This window comes from Capsella rubella, unplaced genomic scaffold (assembly GCF_000375325.1).
Source record: "Capsella rubella cultivar Monte Gargano unplaced genomic scaffold, Caprub1_0 scaffold_8, whole genome shotgun sequence".
In the NCBI taxonomy this organism is placed as follows: domain Eukaryota; kingdom Viridiplantae; phylum Streptophyta; class Magnoliopsida; order Brassicales; family Brassicaceae; genus Capsella; species Capsella rubella.
Window position 1 is genome coordinate 5,186,006 of NW_006238916.1, and position 22,992 is coordinate 5,208,997.

Consider the following 22,992-nt stretch of genomic DNA (forward strand, 5'->3'; position numbering starts at 1 on the left):
AGAAGAGAGAGAGAGAGAGAGAGAGAGAGAGAGAGAAATTGGGAAAAGAAGAAAAAAACAATTATGTGTAAATTTCGTTTTGCAACAAATATATCGATGCGTCTTGATAAATTGCGTTGCCTAACGGCTATAATTATACAAAGATCAGCCGTTGATTCGTCAGATGATTCTTCGATCTGACGGTTCTGCATTTTCGTCGATTAAAAAAAAAAAGTGACTTTTTTTGTTTTTGGCAATATCAACAAACGCAAACGGAGATACAGAATATGGCTTTAGGTAGGGATGATCCAGAGTTGTTTATCCCACATGAAGCATATGCTGTTGCTGAGGCTCGTAATAGGCTAAGCTTGATTGCTAGGCCCCTTAACCCAAGAGCTCAAAACCTCTTTACTGTCATTTCTTCACTATCAAGAACATGGGGTTTAACTTCAAGAGTCCATGGAAGGGTTCTAGACGGTACCTTTGTTCAATTTCTCTTCCGTTCTGAGATGGATCTTATATCAGTGCAAAGAAGGGAACCATGGATATTCAACAATTGGTTTGTGGCCTTTCAGAGGTGGGAGGACCATCCTGACCTGGATTTCCTCACATCAATAGATCTTTGGGTGCAAATGAGAGGAATCCCTCTTGCTTATGTTGGTGAAGAAACTGTTATGGAGATAGCTCAAGTGCTTGGTGAAGTTATTGAAATGGACTTTCATGAAGCCACTACTACTCAGGTAGCGTATATCAGAGTTAGAATTAGATTTGGCATAACTGCCAGTCTAAGGTTTTTTCGAAGAGTCAGGTTTGATTCGGGTGAGAGTGCAGTAATCCGATTTCAGTATGAGCGTCTAAGAAGAATTTGTAGCAGTTTTTTGAGGTTCACTCATCACAGGAATTATTGTCCTTATCGTCAACCTTTACCTGTCACAAACACTGGTGCTACAAATCATATAACTGATGGGAGGGAAAGAATTGCTTTGCATGATGAAATCCATAGGTCGGACATGAATTCACAATCTCGGAATTCTGATGTTTCCTTCCCTGCACCAATTTCTCAACCTCCAAGAGTTGATACGCCACCTCTGAATTCAAATGAAATTGCAGCAGCAAGTCCGTATTTTCATCCTTCAAGTGATGGAAAGTTGCAGAATTTTGCTGTTCCAATTCCACAGGCTCCTTGGAGAAGAAATCAAGCTTCATCTGGATCTAACATTACTCCAACAACTGAGTATGAGATCAATTCACGAGTTTCAAGGAAGTTTGAAGTTGGAGAATGTTCAAGGAGGCATGAAGAAGGAGAAACTGTAAAGAGCCATGAAATGGAGGAATCTCAAAAGCGCAAAATCTCAGAAGTTAGGAAGAATGAGGCAGAACAAACGAAGCAAAAACAAAAGGTTCAGGAGCATAGTAAGGGAGGGATTCTGAAACCTCCAAAGAAACGTTAAAGCTTTGACACTACCGATTCTGTCAACACTTTTTGGGCATGTTGCTTAGTTTCTATGAATGCAGCCAAGGGATTGAATAAGTGGATATGATCTGAATTCTTTTTGGAAACTGCATATCCAAGATGTTCAATATGGTCTGAAATCTTAGTTTAAAGCAGAACTTAAGTTTGGAACAAAACCGTTGTAGTCTAGAAAATGGATGTGTTAGATATAATCCATGGTTGTAAGTTTAGAAAGGGTCGAGATGTGTAAGTGGAAGTTTCCACTGTTGTAACTCTTGCAACACTTGTTATATATAAAAGGAAAAAACTTATGGGAAAAAAAAAAACAAACGCAAACGTATAGGAGGAAACTAGCGTTTTCTCATCTACAGGTTATTATATGGGTTTCATATAGTTTAGGCCCAATAAGCTCCATTAATTTAAAATTTTAAAAATTTTGCTTTTCTTTCTTTGTTCAAAGTCTATAGGCCCGATACGAAGATTTATGACGTAGATCCGGTTAAGTCAAATTCCGAAACCAAATTTATTATTTTTTCTCAATCAACCGAAATTCACATAGACCAAACCAACGCTTCTATTTGTATCAGTAACTACCAACTTCTTTACCAAAATTTCTCAAAGATTAGTCATCATGAAAACTGTTTAAATAATTGATAATTTATTTATTCTTTAGACAACATTAGGGATTAGTGTTTAGGGTTTAGGGTTCAGGTTTTCTGGTGAAGAGACATGTTGTTGTTGGAGTTGTGTGTTGGTAACCCGTGAAGCTGTCTTTTTGCTGAAGGTAGAATGTAGTGTTGGTAACCCGTGACATTGTCTTCTTGTGTATTGTTGGTGGAGTGTTGTGTTGGTAACCCGTGAAGCTGGTTTATTGTGTACTCAAGGTGGAGATTTTTTTATAAGAACTCGTGAAATAATTTGGTTTGTAGTGTCAAGTAGTATTGTCCAAAATCGAGTCTATATTATTGAGTCATTGAGTCTGTATTTTATCATTGTCATCGAGTCTGTTTCCTCTCATTCCCATATATTTTCTTCTTCTTGTAAACTCCTTTTAATCTCAGTTTTTATATTTTATCAAGCTTCTTTCTCTAAAAAATCAGTACCTTGTTCTTCCCTTTGTCATCTATGATTTTATAAAGTCCCTTTAATCTCAGTTTTTTTTAATTTTACAAAGCTTCTTTCTATAAACAATCACAAAACAGATTCTCACTTCTTCATCTAAACAATCAGTAGCCACAATCACAAAACCTATGGTTTGTAACACCAAAACCAAAACAACTCTTTTATAAAACCCAAATTTCAATTAGCAAATAACCTTTTTTCCAAAATCTCAGACCTTTACAAAATTATATTCGCAAAACCTAAAACCAGTAAACCTTAAAACAACAAGAAATCAAATTGGAGTTCTGATGAAGATGTTGATGAAATGGTAGAAGAAGAAGTTAACAATATTTTGGAGGAGATTCAGCACAAGCACACTCATGTGGGAGATCAACCAGCTCCAAATTTAAGAAGAGCTTATGTTAATAGAGACCGTGAAGGAGGGCACATTCGGTTATGGAATGATTACTTTAGTGAATCTCTGACTTACACTAAGGCCAATGACGAGATGCTATTGGAAGGCTCAGTCTTTCCGCACTTCAAAAATGTACGGCAGCTATTCGGATGATGGAATACGGATGTGTGGCAGATGCGGTCGATGAATATCAACGACTTGCTGAAACCACTGCGCACAAATGCCTTGAAGCTTTTGTTCACGAAGTAATAACTTATTTTGGAGATGAGTACATCCGAAGGCCTACATCAGAAGACCTCCAACGATTATTGAATATTTGAGAACATCGCGGGTTTCCCAAAATGGTAGGGAGCATAGATTGTATGCATTGGAAGTGGAAGAATTGACCATCGGCATGGAAAGGACAATATTCACGTGGATCTGGAAAACATGCAATCGTACTAGAGGCAGTGGCATGCAAGATTTATGGATTTGGCACGTATTTTTTGGACTTCCAGGTACATTAAATGATATCAATGTTTTGGACCGCTCACCAGTGTTTGATGATATAGTAGAGGGTCGAGCTCCGAGAGTTACCTACGTTGTCAATGAACGGCAATACAAAACGGCGTACTATCTCACCGACGGTATCTATCCCAAATGGACAACTTTCATCCAATCAATTACACTTCCACAAGGTCAGAAAGCACAACTCTTTGCTCAATATCAAGAATCATGCCGAAAAGATGTAGGCATGCATTTGGAGTTCTGCAAACTCGATTTGGAATCGTCGAGAATCTCGCGCTTTTTTGGGATTAGAAAAAAATTGGGAAGATAATGAGAGCATGTATCATATTCCACAACATGATTGCTGAAGACGAACGACATGAGTACAGTTTCAACGATCCATCGGAATTCTATCAGGGAGAAGGAAGCAGAACTTCTCATGTCGATTTATCGTTTCTACAGATATGCCAACAAATCTCACTAATATGATGGGCATCGAAATGACGTATGTGATACGAAAATGCATGAACGTCTAAAAAATACTGGTTAAGCATATCTGGCAAAAATTCAGTGCCACTCAACAATAGAACCGAGTTCTTTTCTTTTCTAGTATCCCATTTATTCTATTGCATTTTATGTATGTACGTCTTTTTCAATTTTATATATTATGTTTGTAATTTCTGAATTATGTAAAATACTTTTCTTTCTTTTTAATGTAATATAGGTAAGTTAAATTCTTGTATTGTTAATTTTTATTATTTACAAATTTATTTAAATTTAATATAAATATATTATCTTAATGATTAAGTACCCTTGATAAGGGTTTCCTAGTAGAAATAGAATTTTGTTTAAAGTTGTTAATGGGTTGATTTGATTAGTTTAACATTAATTGTATTTTTAATTTAATTTTAGTACTTCACATGAGGGGCTCTACTAAAGATGGTCTAAAGAATTATGAATCTCTAGAGGGTGTATCCATTCCTTCACTTATTTTTAACAAATATATGAATTTGGAAATACGTAAAAGTTTTAAAGTTGATTAGCTAACAAAAACCAAATTGGTTTTGTTTTTCAAAGTTCATGTTTCTAGCTAACCTCGAGTCTATTAATTAATCTACTACACAGTCACACTCAAACCAAAACAACCATCTTCTACTTAACTATTAAAAACTTGGGCTTGTAATAGCTACATGTTAACTAATGGACATATTAATATTAGTAAACTGCTTATTATTTAGTTTTGAAGTTATTTTCGGAGATTCAACGATGACCAAGTAGCATTCTAAATATATCTTATTATATGATCTCAATTATCTATATATATAAAGTTAGCTTTTTCTCTCTCTCATGATGCCACCTAATCATCCACCTAAGCCACATCTTTTTTTACATTAAAATAAATTTAAACATTTATTTAGTGCATATTTATACTACTTATTTAATTAATAGAAAATTTATATAAATAAAAATAAATTATGTGAATAAATGAAATGTTAAATAAGAAATACTTTCATTTTTTATTAGTTAGTGGTAATAATATAATTCAACTTTCATTTTAAATTGATCATAGTTTAAAATTTTAAATGTGTTACTGAGTTTAAGAATGTAAGTAAATTTTAAATTTATGGTAGAATAAAAACAACATTTATGTAATTGTATATATAAAATTTTAAAGAGAAAAGATAAAACTGAAAATGAAATATTAGTTTATAATATGATCAATAAGAAAATGCTTTTAATCCAAATTTAAATATTGAAAGATAATAATTCAAGAGAAAATAACTATAATATGTTTTGAAAATCAATTAAAAATAAATAAAATATCACAATATGAATAAAAAATTAACAAAAAATTATAAACCTCCCGCGCGCAGCGCGGGTCAACTGCTAGTATGTTATAAAACAAGTAATATCAAATCGATATTACATCATGTGATGATACGTCCTGTTTAAATAATAGTTTACTGTGGAAAAAAATGGTTAAGGAGGCCTGGTTGCCATATTAAAAGCTGCAAAATAAGGGGATTAGGTCAGGGAATCAAAATAACTCACATGTATATAAGATCATCAAAAACTCTCTTCAAACAAGAAATAAAAATTTATATAAAAAAAAAAAAAAAACAAACATGGCTTTGCTAAAGTTGTCTATCTTGGAACTGTTTTTGCTACTAACCATCATGGTCTCTTCAGTTTTCGCCGATGGACCTGTTTGCTCGCCGTTGACAAAACTAATCCGGGTAAGTTTCCATGATTAATTGGAAAATAATTTAAATTTAAGTTACGCAGTGTGGTAATATTTCGAAAAGTATATAAAAGGAGATTCTTTGGCACGAAATGTTCGTACCATTCTGTTTATTCTTAAGTATGTAAACAATTATTCTCCAAATTGGCTCTCTTGAGCTGATTTCTTTTGTTGATGACAAAAAAAAACAAAAACAAAAGACTGACCGGATTAGTGGATAGAGTATTACGTGTATAAAAATAAATATTTCCAATACGGTTTTATACTTGGGAAACTACTGTATCTGGAAAACTAATATCGAGAGTGATTTTGTTTTCCTTACTTCTGAATTACAGAGGTGCAATAACAAAAAGGGCAATGTGGTCGTTGAAGCTTTCCATCGTTCTATGGTTCTAAGTGAATACCCTGTTCCTATAAAGTATTTGTTGTATTTTTTAGTTCTTCTTTTCTATCATTTATTTTTGGATAAGCATGATCCGAAATGTTTGTTGGTGGGCATTATTCTATTTTATTTTAATTTCTATGTACTATGATTTAATATTAATCCGAGAAATTTAATCATTGTTATTGTTTATCATTCATAAATTATAGTAAATAATAGTACGAACCGAGAAAAATATAAGAATTATACTGCGGATCAACTACATACCGCTTTACGTAAATATAAATTTGCTCTACATCGGATTATAATCCACCTTAAAATGTATAGTGTGGTCTAATCCGCTAATGGTTTAATCCCTTTCGCTCTCAACATCCATTCAAAGCCTAAGCTAATCGTGCCACCTTCAAAAAGATGTATTACAAGAGTGTTCTCTCAAAAATTCCCATATAAAAAGGCTTTCAAACTTCTATTAAAATGTCACTAATAGCGTTTATCTGATTTTTCTTTGTGGATTAATTCAGTTTCAGATTATAATTCTTGTTGTTTTAGCCTATGTACATATATTTTAACTCATTTGTTTCTTATAACCCCATGAATCACACTATCCCAAAATCGTAAACCAAGAAATGATAAAAAGATTGTTACACCCAAATTGAAGTAGAGGAAGCAGGAATGATAGGAATGTTACAAATCTAAACACCAAACATGATAAATTATTTGGAATATGTAGCAAAGTTTTCAACACATAACTCAGACACTTAGAAGTTACATATCACCACACAAACTCCTTAACACAACAACACACACACAAACTAAACAGTTTACAACACAAAGAACACAAACCAACAACACATTAATTAACATTAAGATGAGAGAAACCCCAAAACACCAAATCATCAAGCCGTTCATTAGTAGGACAATTCCCACCATGAACCAACAAACCTTCCTCACCATCCTTAACAGCTTTAGTAAACGCACACCAACCTCGTTGGCTCGGTTTCTCCTCCTCATTCCCACACACAATCCTCTCCCACACTAACGTCTCAGTATCAAGCTTGTAAACCTCACCACACATCTTCCCAGCTCCCATATGCATAAGCTCATGCGGCTCTTCTTCCCCACCATATATGACAATGTATTTCCCATAAGAAACCGCAGGAAACACACTCCTCGCCGACGGTACATCCCCGGTAGTCTCCACAGCCTTCCATTGCACACTAGCAAGATCAAAACAATGAATATCACCCAATTCATTACCATCAAACCCAAACAAAACCCAAATCTTCCCTTCCACAACAACAAGCCCTGGTGCTCCTCTTCCTTTACAAGCCTCCCCAGCTGCAGGATACTCAACCCATTTCTTATCAACAACATCATAAGCATGAAGCGTATTCACACGTCCTTTAGCAGTAACACCACCAAAGACATAAACTTTACGATCATCACAAGCCATTGAATGGTAGCTACGACCAGGAAGCCCTTCTTCAACAGGAGACAACATCTTCCACTCATTAGTCAAAGTGTCAAAAGAATACAAACCGTTGTACTTCCTCTGATCGTCACGGCCACCGTACACATAGATCGTTGAACCGATCGTGACCATGGAGACTCCAAAACAGGGGAAAGGAGCCTCCCCTGTTGCAGCAGCTATAGACCATTCTTGATTCTGGAGATCGAAAACGTAAAGATCGTTGTCGATATGAATCGTTGGCTTAAGCTCACCACCAAAACAGTAAACTTTGTTCCCAACGATGGTCATGGCATGTGAGCTTCTTGGTCCAGGACCAGCTCCTTTTTGACCCATCTGATTAGAAAACATAATCAAAAATCAAGAATCGAAGATCATAATTGTATTATCTAAATTGAAAGATTGGATTTTTACCTTGACCCATTTGTTCTCGACAGGACACATCTTCTTCTTCAGACCAAAGAGATTAATCTTTTTAGAGAGAATGATAAAGTTTAGTGGCTATGGTTGCTTCTTGATATTGCGTATACGTACTTATAGGTGAATGTGGTAGGTGTCAAGGGACCACGGTTTATTAAAATATAGAAAGTAAATTAATATTTTTCTTACGAAACGTTCCATTCTTGGAAAAGAAAAAGAAGAAAAATATAAAATTAATGGAGATACGTTACCAATTATAAAACTATTTCTTTCTTGTTTTTATTTTATTTGTTTTAAATTGTGACAGTTTTGAAAACTAATCTGATTATGATTACGTATTAAGAAAAAAATCTTCATTAAATTATTAATTTTGATTCACTTCTTTTTCTATACATTAGTAGCTGTCATATTAATTGACTAGGATAAGATTTGATAAAGATATCATAAGAAAGCAAAACAAAAATGATAAGTAAAAAGGTCAATTGTCAAAAATATTTGACGGGAAAACCAACGAATCTCATGTTATTGAATCATGAATTTTAAAAAAATCTTCTGAAATCTAATGTTTTTGAAATAGTGATTTGAAAACCTAATTTAAAATCTTATGAAATCCAATGTAATTGAACTAGTGATTTGAAAATATAGTTTAAAATCTAATGTTATTGAAAACGTTTTGAGGATTTGGTTTTTAAATTTTTAAAGGACTCTCCCGGATTTTGGAGGATTCTTTTCGTTAGAAATTCAGAAATTCAAATCTCATGGTTTTAGGTGATATTTGAAAGAATTTTACAAAAAATCATATCAACTTATTTAAAATCACCAAAAATATAAAATTGAATACACCCCCCCCCCCCCATTTAAGCTTTTGGGTTTTAAAAAATACCATGTTGTTTTAAAATTGCCATTTAAATTTTGGTTTTTAAAAAATTATATGAAACTAAAATTAGAATTTAAACTTTTAAAACTAGAGGGGGTATTCAAAATGGAATTTTAAGAGATTTGAGTTTTATTAGGTTTTTAAATGATTTTGATGATTTTAGGGAAGTTCATATTACTTTTGTAAAATCCTTACAAATCTCACCAAAAACCATGGATTTTGGATTTATGTATTTTAAACTAAGGAAATCCTTCCAAATCCTCTGAAATCTTTCAAAATCATTAAAAGCCAAATCCACAAATTGTTTTCAATAACAGTGAATTTTAAGGTGGATTTTGAAATCATTAGTTGAATAACAGTGGATTTCATGAGACTTTTTAAATTTCATGTTTGAATAACAGTGGATTTTGAAATTTCACTTTGAATACACCATCTTCTTTAAAATCTATATTCTAAATATAAATTTATTTAAGTACTAAATCCTTAAAATCAATTCTTGAGTGGATCAATTATGAGAAAATGACTGATTTTGATGGCATTTATAGGTTTTGCCATTTTGTCAAAAAAAAGTTCAAATTTGCTATTTTCTTTTATAAAAAACACAAATATATATATATATATATATATATATATATGTGTGATGTTTGACTGGATTTGGTTCTTTCTTCTTGTACGGTATAATTTATTATTAAATATGTAATTTACGAAAAATAATTCTAAATATTTAGTTTATTGTTTGTAAAAAATGGCATATTTGGAACAAAATCTAAGAAATAGCAAAATGAAAAAATGGTAATCAAAAAGTGGTATTTTCTATAATACTCCCTACTTTGTCGCATTTTTATAAAATTAAAAATTTTAATAGTATTTTTGGAATATTAAATTAATAGTAATATTTTTGACGACCTAAACAAATCTAAGAAAACCTATTGAAAATGGTCTTGTCTTTGTATTCTTGTCCATTCATTAACATACACAATGGCACTATAATCACTAAATTATATGAATAGAGTGTAACTGTGGAAGACGATAGATATGGTATCCACGAATGCGATTACGTTCACATGTATCGTGCGTGCGTGGCGGTGCTTATCTTTATGATTCAGTTCCTTTGCTCTCACTGAGAAGGTCACATGCGACTTTTTAATTATTCTAGAAACAAAAACAAATAAGAACAGAGAGATACAAAAAAGCTTAAGGTGTAAGAAACAAAAAAAATAAACAAAGTAGGGATGCATGTGGACTATATGAATTGGAATCTGGTGAATAATGCAGGACACATTAATGTATGTTCGGACCATATCTAGAAGTTTCATAATTTTAAGTTTTAACATTAACTCAATTCTTTAATTAGCGATAATAATTTAATTCTGTAAAAGCGGATTATTTGGCTCGGCAAACTCGTTCCATATCGTATTTAGTCAAGTATATAAACAATTGTCTTTCGCATGGACTCATTTGAGCTGATTATAGTTATTTTTTTGACAAAAATAAAATAATAATTTGTTCAGCATGATAATAAGAGTAAAAAACACAAAATGTACGTTCTAAAAATTACTTATTATATATCTTATTATCTTATTTAATTATGTTAACTTTTACATTGGTCCGATTCAAGACTAACAAAATTCTAATTTTCTAGTGTTTATTAATATATTACACAATAAATAATAGAGATTTTACTATATGTTTTTGTATATATAATATCATAATCACCACAAAAAAAAAATAAGACAACTTAACAAACCATCAACCTTTATTTAGGGTCATCCCAAGAGTGCCTCCAAAATTCCTCACAATGAAAACATCTCACAATATCCAACTTAAAAACTTCCTCATATGTTTCATCTTATATAAATCCAATCCCTGACTACTATCAAATCCATATCAAATGTAAAAACTCAATTAACCATTCCAAGTTCTCTTATCAAAAATGTGGATCAACAAGTTCTTCTTCCTTCTTTCATTTGTATGCATGGCCATATTCTCCACCTCTCAACCCTTGCCTTCACCACCACAACCCATACCTTCACCACAACCTTTGCCTACACCACAACCATTCCAAGTAGACTGTTGGTCATCACTAGAAGTAATTCCAGACTGTGTACCCGAAATATTCCGGTCGATAACAAATGGAAAGTTCGGGAACGTTGGTCCTTCTTGCTGCCATGCCTTCATGGGTCTCGATGCTGATTGCATCCCTCAGATGTTTGTCTTTGCTCCTCTCTTCCCTCCTTCTCGAAGTCTCAAGGATCATTGCTCCCAAACAAAAACTGTGCCGCCATAATTATCCATTTTGAGTCTTCGTTTAAAGAAGTTTATTACTCTACGTATGTTATGCATGCTTTTGTATGTGCTAAGTATAGTGTTACGTTTCTTCTTGATTGACTATTTTCTCTATCAAATATCAAATATTAACTTCCATGTAAAACACGATCTGTATATCCATACTATGTGATATACCTTTCTCTTTTTATCATGCATATGACGGCATTATAAATGTGTGTAGATATTTCGGCTTAATGGAGAAACTAACTAAGACCAACTCCACTAGAAAAACTCTTAAAAATTGTTTATGGTTAAATTAACGTGTTTTAATCGTTGTTTGTAAAAGGTCATCAATGAAGGCACGAATCTTTGCTTATTGTTTTTAATGTGAATTAAGGCACGATTAATTAGAAGAACTTTGTATTTGTGAATGCAAATAAAAACACACAAAAATGTAATTTAGTAATTTGGTCAAATAAAATAAGGTTAAACTAAACTGACTATATATTTTTATTGTAATTCAGTCAACATGATAAACGAAATACAAATATTAACAATTATATTCTAAATAGGATGGTTAATATTAACTAAAGTGGTCCAATATATTTTGATAGGAAAAGATTATCAAGAAACCACATCGAGTTATAATCTAGGTTAGAGGGACTAATACTTATCATATCTCTAAACTGAAAAGTACATTAAAAAAAAAAAATCTCAAATTGAATTTAACTAATTAATACTAAACTCAAATATGAAATTTAGTTTTATATACGTTATATCAGTTTTGAACCATTATAAAACATCAAACAAAAATTTAAGGAAAACTTAACGTAGAATGATTTCTCACAAGTGTGTCTTAAGTTCTTAGACCACTTCTAGTGGGATTATCAACGAGGATGCTAATTGTTTTTGTGGGCCAAGAATTAAACTAAAAACTCAAAAATAGGCTATTAAGTAGAGAATTGTTTTGCAATAGGTAACAAACAACGATTAAAACACCTCATATAATTAAAATTAACCATCCTATTTAGAATATAATTGTTAATATTTGTATTTCGTTTATCATGTTGACTGAATTACAATAAAAATATATAGTCAGTTTAGTTTAACCTTATTTTATTTGACCAGATTACTAAATTACATTTCTGTGTGTTTTTATTTGCATTCACAAATACAAAGTTCATCTAATTAATCGTGCCTTAATTCACATTAAAAACAATAAGCAAAGATTCGTGCCTTCATTGATGACCTTTTACAGTTTTGTCTCTTATACCAAACACCTGTAAAGTGTAAACTCCATTAGTCAATAACTATCCACTATACCAACGTCGTCGACTCCGACAAATCAACGAAGATGCCAATGAAATTATTACATTGAAGAAAATAATTAAGTATTCAAATAAAGATAGTAATATAGCACATGAAAGCATTACTATAGTGGAACAAAGGAACACACACAAATATATATTTTTGAACATACTAATATCAAATTAAATAATCATTGAAGAAAAGAATTAAGTATTCAAATAAAGATAGTAATATAGCACATGAAAGCATTAGTATAGTGGAAACAAAGAAACACACACAAACATATATATTTTTTGAACACATTAATATTAAATTAAATAATTTTGATGCATGAAAATTGTCGTATAACATTTATATATAAAATTTGTCAAGTGCTTTGTTACCATCCAAGATCTTTCCCGAGTTTTGTTTCTTGATTGATGTAATTTGGCTAACATTTTTTTAATTTTTGGTAGTAGTAGAGTACTAGATTTAGATACAACTAAGTCATAAAATATTATTTCTTTTTTTTTCTTCTTCTAAATATTGGGTTTAATCCCGTATATTTTCTAAGACTAAAAATCAATAGTATATCTATATTAACATTTTTGAAATACTTTTTGGAAAATAACCTTTTATTTTGTATTATTTTCATAATAAATCCTTGCCATTTAAATAAATAACAAATTTTTAAGATAAACCAAAATCGCAAAATTAGAAACTAATATTTATTACATTTAACAAAATTTCCTAAAATGTCTCCCTAATAAATTGAATACTCTCCAATATCTTTATATGATCTTATTAGTTTTAAAATTTAAATTATTACATAAAATATAAGTATAATAAAAATACAAATTTTTTTTCGCATATGTAGCAATTTGAATTTTTGAAAACGGACGTATATTACTCAATCGATAAAAGAAAAAACATATATGTATAACGTCCCACATCGGGTAGAAAATTTTAGACAATGGTTCGAAACCGTTATCACTCAATGTTTTAGGTTTATGTTGAGTGCTTTGGGTTTGACAACATTTATACATATCATTACAGATTTTTGTAAAATGAATGCATTTCAGATGATTAAAGAAAAAGTGATAATAATGTTAACTAAAAAAAACTGTGATAATGATGTGAACAAAAAATAGTGTACATAATCTGTGAAAGATTTAAATTTATATGCATAAACAAAATTACAATCTTAAAAAATATATTTTGTGTAATGAAAACAAAAAACATACATTATAAGATCACATAATGTTATTTTTAACTAATTTGAGATCATAACTGGTGCTTCATTTGCAGCCTCAACGCCTCTAAATTCATGATAATTCCTTGAAAAAAGTACGTAGTAAAATGTGGTTAGTAAATACATGCGAGTAATTGTTGTAGGTAGCCACTGAAGCTAGGGGTAGGCGTTCGGTTTAAGGTTTTTTTGGTTTTGTAATAATAAAATCATACAAAAACCATATGTATCACGATTTGGTTCCGTTTTGGTTTGGTTCAAATTTTTAACAGTTATTCCATAAATATAAATTGACACATAAATAAAAAATAAGCATAAAATTAAATATAAATAACATAAATAGAATCTAAATTTAGTCTACAAGATCTGCACGGTGAGGTCTTGGCGGCAGCATATGTGGAAGATAGTCGTCATATAAGATTTCTTGAGTGACACTGATCGCTTACACCTGAGCTCAAAGATATTGAACGTGAGATCGGTGAATGGTCGCTGTGGAGTCCACGGGGCAGGTTGGCTACAGGATCGTATTGACAAAGATAGAAGAGAGGGTTGATTTTCTTGTCTTCGTCTCTTTGGGCAATTGTTGGTTTATTTGCTTTGGTATGTTTGAGTTTGTTCATTTATTTTAGGATTTTGGATCTCTTGCATTTTCTTAATAAAGTTCAACCAGCGATTAAAACAAAAAGAAACTCAAATTTATAATTTAAATTCAAGTTTTAATATTTAAAAGCTATTGGAAGAAAACCCTTAAAATACAACTTGTATTTAATTTTTATAATGGTTGATCAACTGAGAATAATATATAAAGACAAAGAGAAAAAAAAGAAAAAGAAAAAATCCACAAGCAATTTTGAATATATATAGGTTAGGGAATATAACTTAGAGTTAGAATTTGTAATGACTAAAAGATCAATAACTATAAGTACAATAAAAATGTTTAATGATAATTTATAGAAAAAAAATTATTAAGATTAAAGTATGAAACGGAAAATATAATTATATATAACTATTCAAAAAAAAATATTCAAAAAAATAACCATTCAATTTTACTGATTTTAACCACACCAGACATAAACCAATTTTTTTTTTTTTTTTTTAATAATAAAACCTCTTAATGGGCTGGGCCCTTAAAGGGGCGGATTCGGATTACATAAAAGAACAACGGTTACCCAAAAAAGAAATCGGAAAACTCGCCGGAAAAAAGGTCAGTGGATCGGATCTTGCTGTATAACCGGAGGCAGAGAGTTAGGGCACTAACACCGGTGAATTCGAGGAGCACGGCTTTGCGGCAAGGTCGGGGGGATGAGGTACTCCGATGAGAGAATCCGAAACCCACCATTGAACCAAACTGCTGACTCACCAACCTGCTACACTCCTCCCGGAATACCCAACTTTCCGACAACCGGTTCCGAGAAGTCAGATCCTATGCCTAGCAATCCGACAACCGGGAATCTATCCCCGCCGACCAAACTAGAAGCCTCGACGTCCTCTGATCCAAAACAATCCAAACCGGACCGGTGGAAACCACAAACAGCGGATCCGGCAGATGCTTGGCTCAAACAAACAAACCAGAACCAAAACCCGAAGGGGCCAATAAAGGATTCGAAAAAACCTACCGTTAACCACCGTGACTGAACAACGAACCCACCGATTCTTCACTGACTTCCGCCGTAGCCACACCAACCAAAGGGACGGTTGAGCCAAGGAGAGTTTCCGATACAACCGCCAGCGTTAACCAGGGTCATGCGCAGCGGGACTCTCCGCCGTCCGATTGGAGTTGCCGCTACCTCAGTGAAAAAGACACCACACCACCGCCGTCGGAGGAAAGAATCGCCCATCACCGAAGCTCAGATATGACAATCACCCACCATCACTAAGCTCTACAAGAAAGAAAGACAAGGGGAGGAGGGAGAAGCCACACACACACCAACGAAGCCGTCGATGGTACTTCCCCCTCGAGCGGTTTGCGGCTAGGGTTGGGAAGAGAGAGGAGAGAGCGTTATTTGTTTTGGGCCTCTCAAAGGCTTTTTCTCTTTGCCCCATAAACCAAAAGTTTAATCAAAATAAAAACCAAATGGATATTTAGACTTAACCATATACAAACTAAACCAATTATTTCGGTTAGGTTTTTTTGCCCATCCTTATGGAACATGAATGTTGGTAGTTTTTAAATTGGTATTTAGATTTTGGATTTTGGTTTTTAATTTTTTAGATATTGGCCTTGAATAGTTCTAGTTATAATGATGGTTTTTAGCTTTTTTTTTTCAAAATCTATTTAATTATCCAATCAAAAATACTAGGGAATCTAGATTTTGAGAGTGTTTATTTTTTTTTAATTAAAATCCATAAACCCATTTTGATGATTTTTCGAAAATGATACGAGATTCTATTATTATAAAATTTTAAATTTAAAATGAATGACCCAAAATCATTTGAAAACTCTCAAACTGTCATGATCAAAATCAAAAATCAAAACCATTCTATAGTATCAAAGTATCAAATATGTTGGATTTTTATTATATTCGTTGAATAAATTGAATTATTTGTTATTATTATGATGTGTTTTTGTAATTAAAAGAAAAAAAAAAGTTATGCAACCAATAGTAAAATACAAAAATAACAAAAAAAAAAAAAAAATCTTTATGTGATGCGGCGTTTGGGTACTATGCAAAACTATCTCCTCCACTCAACAAATAGCTTCGCCGGCGAGAAAGCTAACGGAGAAGACTTTTTCAAAATGGAAGGACTTTGTTTAACTCTTCAGCCCTTTCCCTCCTCCGCTATTACACGGCGGCTCTCTACGTTTAACCTCCACAATAGACTTACCAAACCCTCTTCTTGCGTTCCTCTTCGTGCTCAAAAGGTTTCATTTTTCATCTTCTTAGTTGCGATTTCGTAAATTTCTTAAGCTGAATCTATGGAATTGAGTTGGTATGAATAGCTTTCTTAGCTTCTGGAGTTGGGATTAAAAAAAGTCAGAATCTTGGAAACGTTTTTGGAACATTGAAGACTTGTGAACTTGAGAATCTGTGATGTATTGAAGAAAGTAAATGTGAATTGTATTGAGAAATGAAGTAGCTTTGTGTTTGTTTTTTTGGTTAGTCTGGAATCACAGAAGGTTCTGATTCAGTATTGGAGGGTAAAGTGAGTGATGTCAAGGTTAGTGAGCAAGAAGTGAATATGTATCAGAATGAAGTAGTTGAGAGTCAGGGTATTAGGATAAGGAGAAGACCACCTACTGGACCTCCTTTGCATTACGTTGGACCTTTTGAGTTTCGCCTACAGAACGAGGGCAATACGCCTCGTAATATCTTGGAAGAGATTGTTTGGCACAAGGATAAAGAAGTTGCTCAGGTATTAGGAGACTGTGGTTCTTTGGTTTTGTTCTTTTATGTTTTGAGTTGGTTTGGTTTTGAAGGTGGCTATATTTATAGATGAAAGAGAGAAAGCCACTTTATACTTTGAAGAAGGCTCTTGATAATGTTCCTCCTGCTATAGACTTCATTGGTGCTCTTAGATCTGCTCATCAAAGAACTGGGTTGCCTGGTTTAATAGCTGAGGTTAAGAAAGCTTCACCAAGCAAAGGAATCATAAGGGAAGATTTTAACCCTGTAAGGATTCAGCTCTTTCTTCTCGTCCTGTCTAGGTGAATAAGTTTTAGGATTGAAAGAATCTGAAGGCTTGATATCTTAGGTAGAAATTGCACAAGCTTATGAGAAGGGTGGAGCAGCATGTCTAAGTGTTTTGACAGATGACAAATACTTCAAGGTAATGCTGTAAAGATCTTTGAGATCAACTTAAGTATGGAGTACTTGTTCGTAATGTAGCCATAATCTGTTTTCATATAGGGAAGCTATGAGAACCTGCAAGCTATAAGGGAAGCTGGTGTAAAGGTTCTTGCTTTCTCCTTTTTCTGGTTTCTCTGTATAATCCTGTTCGGATACTTTGTCGCTGACAGGCAAAGTTTGACAAAGTTCTGATGTCTTGTCACAAACAATGCAGTGCCCTTTGCTATTGAAAGAGTTCATTGTTGAGGCATGGCAGATATACTATGGTAGAAGCAAGGGCGCAGATGCAGTTCTGTTGATCGCTTCTGTGTTACCTGACCTTGACATCAAATACATGATTAAGATTTGCAAAATACTTGGAATGGCTACACTTGTGGAGGTTTGTATGTGTATCCTCAGGGAGCCACTTTCATATATGCTTCAACTAATGCTTCTGCATCTTCGTAATCCCAATTAACTTTTTTTCTGATTTTCTTGGTTACTACTTGCCACTAGGTTCATGATGAAAGGGAGATGGATCGTGTTCTTGCAATTGAAGGAGTCGAGCTCATTGGCATCAATAACCGTAACCTTGGTAAACGCTTGAACAAGACCTTCTTCAAAGTTAGAGATACAATCCTTCATAATCCGTTTTACAACCCTATCTTTCAGAAACATTTGAGGTAGATCTTGGTATCACAAAGAAGCTACTTGAAGGAGAGCGTGGCGAACTGATCCGTCAAAAAGACATCCTCGTAAGTAGTATTCACATCCCCTGTTTGTTTTACCACCTTACAATGCATACACACACCTCACTTCAAGCTTGTCTTTAAACGATAGGTGGTGGGAGAATCTGGGTTATTCACTCCCGAAGATATCGCCTTTGTACAAGAAGCTGGCGTCAAAGCAGTAAGATTTCACATACTTTATGGTTAAAGATAACATTGCTCAAAATGCTGATAAATTCACTTAGTCCTAGCTCCCATGTGATTTTCTTTTTCTGTTATTAGGTTCTAGTCGGTGAGTCTCTTATCAAACAAAGCGATCCCGGGAAGGCAATCAGTACACTTTTTGGAAGAGATATCACAGAGTGAGCTCCGAGTAGAAAGCTTTTGTATAGAGAAAATATTCATTGAGTCTCTTAAAGTCTCTTTTTTTCTCAAAGTGCCATGCTGAGTCAAGTGTGCAGAGGCTTGTGCCTTTACATAAATGACCAATTTTGTTTTTTCTTGTCATACATACACAATGTGTACTTAAATTTACCCATCAAATGCCAAATCTCTTCTGTATGATATTTTCCAGCAGTACACAAGGATAAATCATTAACTACGATAAAATGGTCCATAATTTAGAACTGACCGTCACAAGTAAGGAAAAAAATAGAACCCGAGTTCATATAAATAAATAGACTTAACAACATTGACAATCACTCTCTTTTATTGAGAGACCAACTTACATAAAACTTAAATTGCAGTTGGTGACTCTTGGTAGTTGGAAGAGAGACAGAGCCATCTATTCAGTTTACCAATTAAGGGAAAGAAAACACACACATGGGACGAGATCATGAGTTCCTTTCTTGCATTTTATGTCGTCGATCTATAAAAACTACACAGAATGTGCGTTACCTAAATTCATAATGCATCAAAGGAGTTCAAGAACAAGAGCAGAAGCACCTCCGCCTCCGTTGCACACTCCACCCACACCGTACTTTCCGTTTCTCTTCTTGAGTATCCCAAGCAATGTGATTAGAATACGGGCGCCACTGCAGCCTAGAGGATGTCCTAAAGAGACAGCTCCTCCATTTACATTCACCTTCTCCTGTTAAGGCGAAGAGTAATGTTTATGAAACCACTTGAGTAAGTTGACTGAGAAGATGATGTTTTCAAGAGACTTACCGGACTAATCGCAAGTAGCTTTTGATTAGCTAGTGCTACAACCTGGGAAAATAGGCAGTTTAGCAAAAATTAGCCATCAAAAATGGTTGCCTATTCTTTAGGGGAAGAAGTCCAGTTTCCTTACTGCAAATGCTTCATTAATCTCATAGTAATCAACTTGAGAAGATTCCAAACCAGCATGTGCAATAGCTTTTGGTATCGCAAGAGCAGGAGCAGTAGTGAAAAACTCCGGTTCCTGCAGGGTTTGGATTTCACTTAGTGAATTGAATTGATATAAAAAAATTGTTGTATTTGAGAAGGAAAGGCGAGATTATAAGTAACATACCTGAGCTGCATCACCATAACCTTTAATTTTTGCGAGTACTTGAAGTCCTAGCTGAAGCGCCTTCGCTCCACTCACGAGGACAAGAGCAGCTGCACCATCACTGTTGAAAAGAGGCAAATTTTACTTAGAAAAAGAGAAGTTGCAAGTCCAACCAGGATTTATTTCATAGGTCACCATTGGTTCTCAAAGCGATGAGAATATATATAGATGAACATATGGGAAAAGGACCTTATGCTAGATGCATTTCCAGCTGTAACAGTGCCTCCATTCTCCTTGAAACTAGGACGGAGTTTCCTCAACTTGGCAGCATCAAACTGAGACATTGAGACATCATGCACGAAGCAAATCATAATATATTAGATCTCATTTTATGGAGTTATCTAACCATTAGGTTCATTTCGTAATGTGTAATGCTTCATACAGCAAAAGATACACATGACTAAATATTTATGACTGGCAAACAAGAACATGGATAAAGTTTCTTCAAAAGTAGCCGATAGAAATACTCTACGGTTTACCTTAGTTCCACTAGAAAAGAAAAAATGTATGCAACAGGTGAATGTAACATGAAAAAGCAGAAGCTCAGGTTCACTGGAGTATTAATGCATAATCTACAACCAAAAGGGGATAAAAATCACCTTTCCAAGACCTTCGTCCTTGTCAACAATGGTTGATGGCCTACCTCTTCCTCCAGAAACTTCAACCTGCATAACCAATTACCTTAGTGTATATTCACCAAGTATAACGCACTAACCCAAACGATACAAAAATATACTAACCGGGACAATTTCCCATGTGAAGGCCCCAGCTTCCTGGGCAGCAATACCACGCTCAAAACTCTGAACTGCATAGTCATCCTGCATAATCACCAGAAAGACACTAATCAATGAGTTAACCATAAACAATGAGCCTAACTAACCATTTCAATGTAGTTCACAATTTCGGAGTTAGTGGTAAACTATCATGGCTAATTATCAAGGCATCAAGAACAAGAAATAATACAGAAGGTCTATGCAGAGTATCTACAAATTACATCAATGATTGTTAATCCAAATATCATTAAGGAGCAAACTTACTTGCTGTTCCCTCGTTATCTGAAACTTCTCAGCGCACAATTCTGCACAACTTCCCATCCCACAGTCGTTATAGACATCCCATAGTCCATCCTTTAGCATTCCATCTACTACAGAATCATGACCAAATCGAGATCCTTTCCTGCATCAAAAATTTGAATAAGAAACAATGATGCATAGAGTAAAAAGACCAAACGATTGCGTAAAACCACATCATTACCTCGCTTCTGCCAAATATTTTGGTGTATTAGACATGCTTTCCATGCCACCAGCCACAACTACATCATTGATCCCTAACTGAATACTCTGAGCAGCAATCATTACCGCTGAAAACCACCCAACAAGCCCGGAAAACATTGTTATAAGAATCAAATCCAAACTCTAAAAAACAGAGCCCCAAATGTCCCAAAGTTCTCACCTTTCATGCCTGATGCACAAACCTTGTTGACAGTGGTACAGATAACAGAGTTAGGGATCCCTGCACCTAAAGCAGCCTGACGAGCAGGAGCTTGACCCAAATTAGCACTAAGAACATTCCCAAACACAACTTCTTGAACAAGAGCTGGATCAACATTAGCTCTCTTCAAAGCAGCTGAAACAATAAAAAACCAACACAGGGCACGTCAATTATACATAAAGCTAAAGACTTTACACAGAAGAAAGATCTGTTATTAACCTGCAATAGCTAAAGATCCAAGCTTTGTTGCAGGTAAAGATGAAAGAGATCCAAGAAAGCCACCCATTGGAGTACGTGCAACACCCACAATGCAAACATCTGTTGTTCATCAACCAAACACATTCATATACTCAAAAAGTTTTGATCTTTCAACTTCAGTTTCACCATTGAAAGAGTGTTGTTTACCTTTCGGATTCACAGAATCTGCTGTATTGGCCATAGCTCTAATCAATCTACAAAATGGTGTCAAAAGCCAACAAGGGACCAATCTCATTAAGAGTCAGATCCATTATGAGCATGAATAAGATCAAATGATAGAGACAGAGATCTGTGGGGATCGTTTACCTGATTCTTCAATTCCAGAACAGAGCGACGAATGGGGAGAAGAGAGTTGGCGTTGTGAAAATGACAATATAAGTGGAAAAGGAGAGACAGAGAGAAACAGAGAAGGAGAGGGTTCCTATAAAAGAGGAAGCTTTCTTGTGATGTTGTTGTTGTTGTCTTGGGTGAATCAGCGACGATAACTACGATGAAGAGAGAGCTAACACGACGGCTATGTGATCTGTACTTCAAATCTTTTAATGTATTTTTAAGGAAGATTTAAGAGAAATTGCACATGTTAAACTTATTTAAGCAAATCTGTATATTTTAAATATGTATATATTCGTTGTTGGTTCTTTTTTGACTTACAGTATTTAATATAATATGATTGGTTGGAAGTTGGTGTGTCCATTTCAAAGGAAAACATAAATATTTTAAATATTTTAAATATGTTAATAAAATTTAGGAAATTTAAGAATTTGTTTTTTATTAGAAAATTTGTATCACATATTAAATAAAAAGATATTATTGAAAAATGCCCCTTTTAGTGTACACTTTTTCAAAAATATTATTTTCATCTATCTATTTTCAAAAAAATAAGTTAAAAAACATTTGGAACATAGTTTATATGATTTATAGCGTACTTCTAAATCATAACAACTACTTGAAGACTCAATCAAAAATACTTATAAGGTTTTAAAAGGTATTCAACGGGGTTTACAAGATTTTTAAAGAGTTTTATAAAGTTTTTCAATGGTTTTAAAAGGTTTTAAAATTTATTTGTATGGTGTTTATAAGATATATATACTCTTATACACATATAAGGGTAATTACACACATTTTTTGATGAGTTCCAAAATTTTAGTGACTTTTTATGTAATTTAAAGACAGAGTATTGTTTAAAAAAATCTATATATATAAAGTTACCTTTCCTCTCTTCTCTTTCCGCCACGTCAGCGCCGCATCATCCACCACATCATCATTTTTCTTTTTACTAAATCCAAAAAAATATGGGCTTCATGTCCAACATTTCTACAATAATCAAAATACAAAATCTAAAAAAGCATGGGCCTGAGGTCCAACACATAACAATCAAACCGGTTAAAGGAATCATAAAAATGTGGGATACACGAGTTTGAGACTGGATAATTAAACGGAACAGGAAAAACATTTTCTAAAACCATCGTTTACAAGAGCGACACATCTGCAACAACGATACCGATTTCAAAATCATTGGCCGGAATACACGGGTTCGAAGATAGGAAAAAACGGGAAACAAGTCAGATCCTAGAATATATCAAACCCAGA

General features: G+C 33.7%; 5 protein-coding genes and 1 long non-coding RNA gene across 6 annotated transcripts; 4 read left to right on the top strand and 2 right to left on the bottom strand.

Moving 5' to 3' along the window:
* The first annotated feature begins 96 nt into the window (after positions 1-96).
* On the top strand, positions 97-1,430 carry LOC17875567 (uncharacterized protein At4g02000). The gene is made up of 2 exons (XM_006281481.2): positions 97-158; positions 215-1,430. Exons 1-2 carry the CDS (start codon positions 97-99, stop codon positions 1,428-1,430), a joined length of 1,278 nt encoding a protein of 425 aa, XP_006281543.2.
* Positions 1,431-5,537: 4,107 nt separating this feature from the next.
* LOC17874838 lies at positions 5,538-6,243 on the top strand. Its single transcript, XR_002832493.1, has 2 exons — positions 5,538-5,671; positions 6,012-6,243. It is a non-coding gene; the product is annotated as an uncharacterized LOC17874838 (long non-coding RNA).
* Positions 6,244-6,733: 490 nt separating this feature from the next.
* LOC17875885 (nitrile-specifier protein 5) lies at positions 6,734-8,044 on the bottom strand. Its single transcript, XM_006280749.2, has 2 exons — positions 7,941-8,044; positions 6,734-7,862 (listed from the first exon to the last, which is right to left on the bottom strand). The coding sequence occupies exons 1-2, from the start codon at positions 7,968-7,970 to the stop codon at positions 6,912-6,914; spliced, it is 981 nt and encodes a 326-aa protein (XP_006280811.1). The 5' UTR covers positions 7,971-8,044; the 3' UTR covers positions 6,734-6,911.
* Positions 8,045-10,756: 2,712 nt separating this feature from the next.
* Positions 10,757-11,110, top strand: LOC17875396. Its single transcript, XM_006281991.1, has one exon. The coding sequence runs from the start codon at positions 10,757-10,759 to the stop codon at positions 11,108-11,110; it is 354 nt and encodes a 117-aa protein (XP_006282053.1).
* A 5,177-nt stretch (positions 11,111-16,287) lies between these two features.
* LOC17877350 (indole-3-glycerol phosphate synthase, chloroplastic) lies at positions 16,288-18,683 on the top strand. Its single transcript, XM_006280564.2, has 10 exons — positions 16,288-16,490; positions 16,730-16,981; positions 17,062-17,238; positions 17,321-17,395; positions 17,476-17,520; positions 17,630-17,794; positions 17,911-17,989; positions 18,067-18,149; positions 18,235-18,303; positions 18,405-18,683. The coding sequence occupies exons 1-10, from the start codon at positions 16,293-16,295 to the stop codon at positions 18,486-18,488; spliced, it is 1,227 nt and encodes a 408-aa protein (XP_006280626.2). The 5' UTR covers positions 16,288-16,292; the 3' UTR covers positions 18,489-18,683.
* An 87-nt stretch (positions 18,684-18,770) lies between these two features.
* On the bottom strand, positions 18,771-21,807 carry LOC17875265 (acetyl-CoA acetyltransferase, cytosolic 1). The gene is made up of 13 exons (XM_006280506.2): positions 21,709-21,807; positions 21,550-21,596; positions 21,364-21,462; positions 21,106-21,279; positions 20,908-21,013; positions 20,691-20,829; positions 20,394-20,471; positions 20,253-20,318; positions 19,843-19,928; positions 19,615-19,714; positions 19,414-19,524; positions 19,290-19,331; positions 18,771-19,212 (listed from the first exon to the last, which is right to left on the bottom strand). Exons 2-13 carry the CDS (start codon positions 21,581-21,583, stop codon positions 19,036-19,038), a joined length of 1,212 nt encoding a protein of 403 aa, XP_006280568.1. The 5' UTR covers positions 21,584-21,596; positions 21,709-21,807; the 3' UTR covers positions 18,771-19,035.
* Between the last annotated feature and the right edge of the window lie 1,185 nt (positions 21,808-22,992).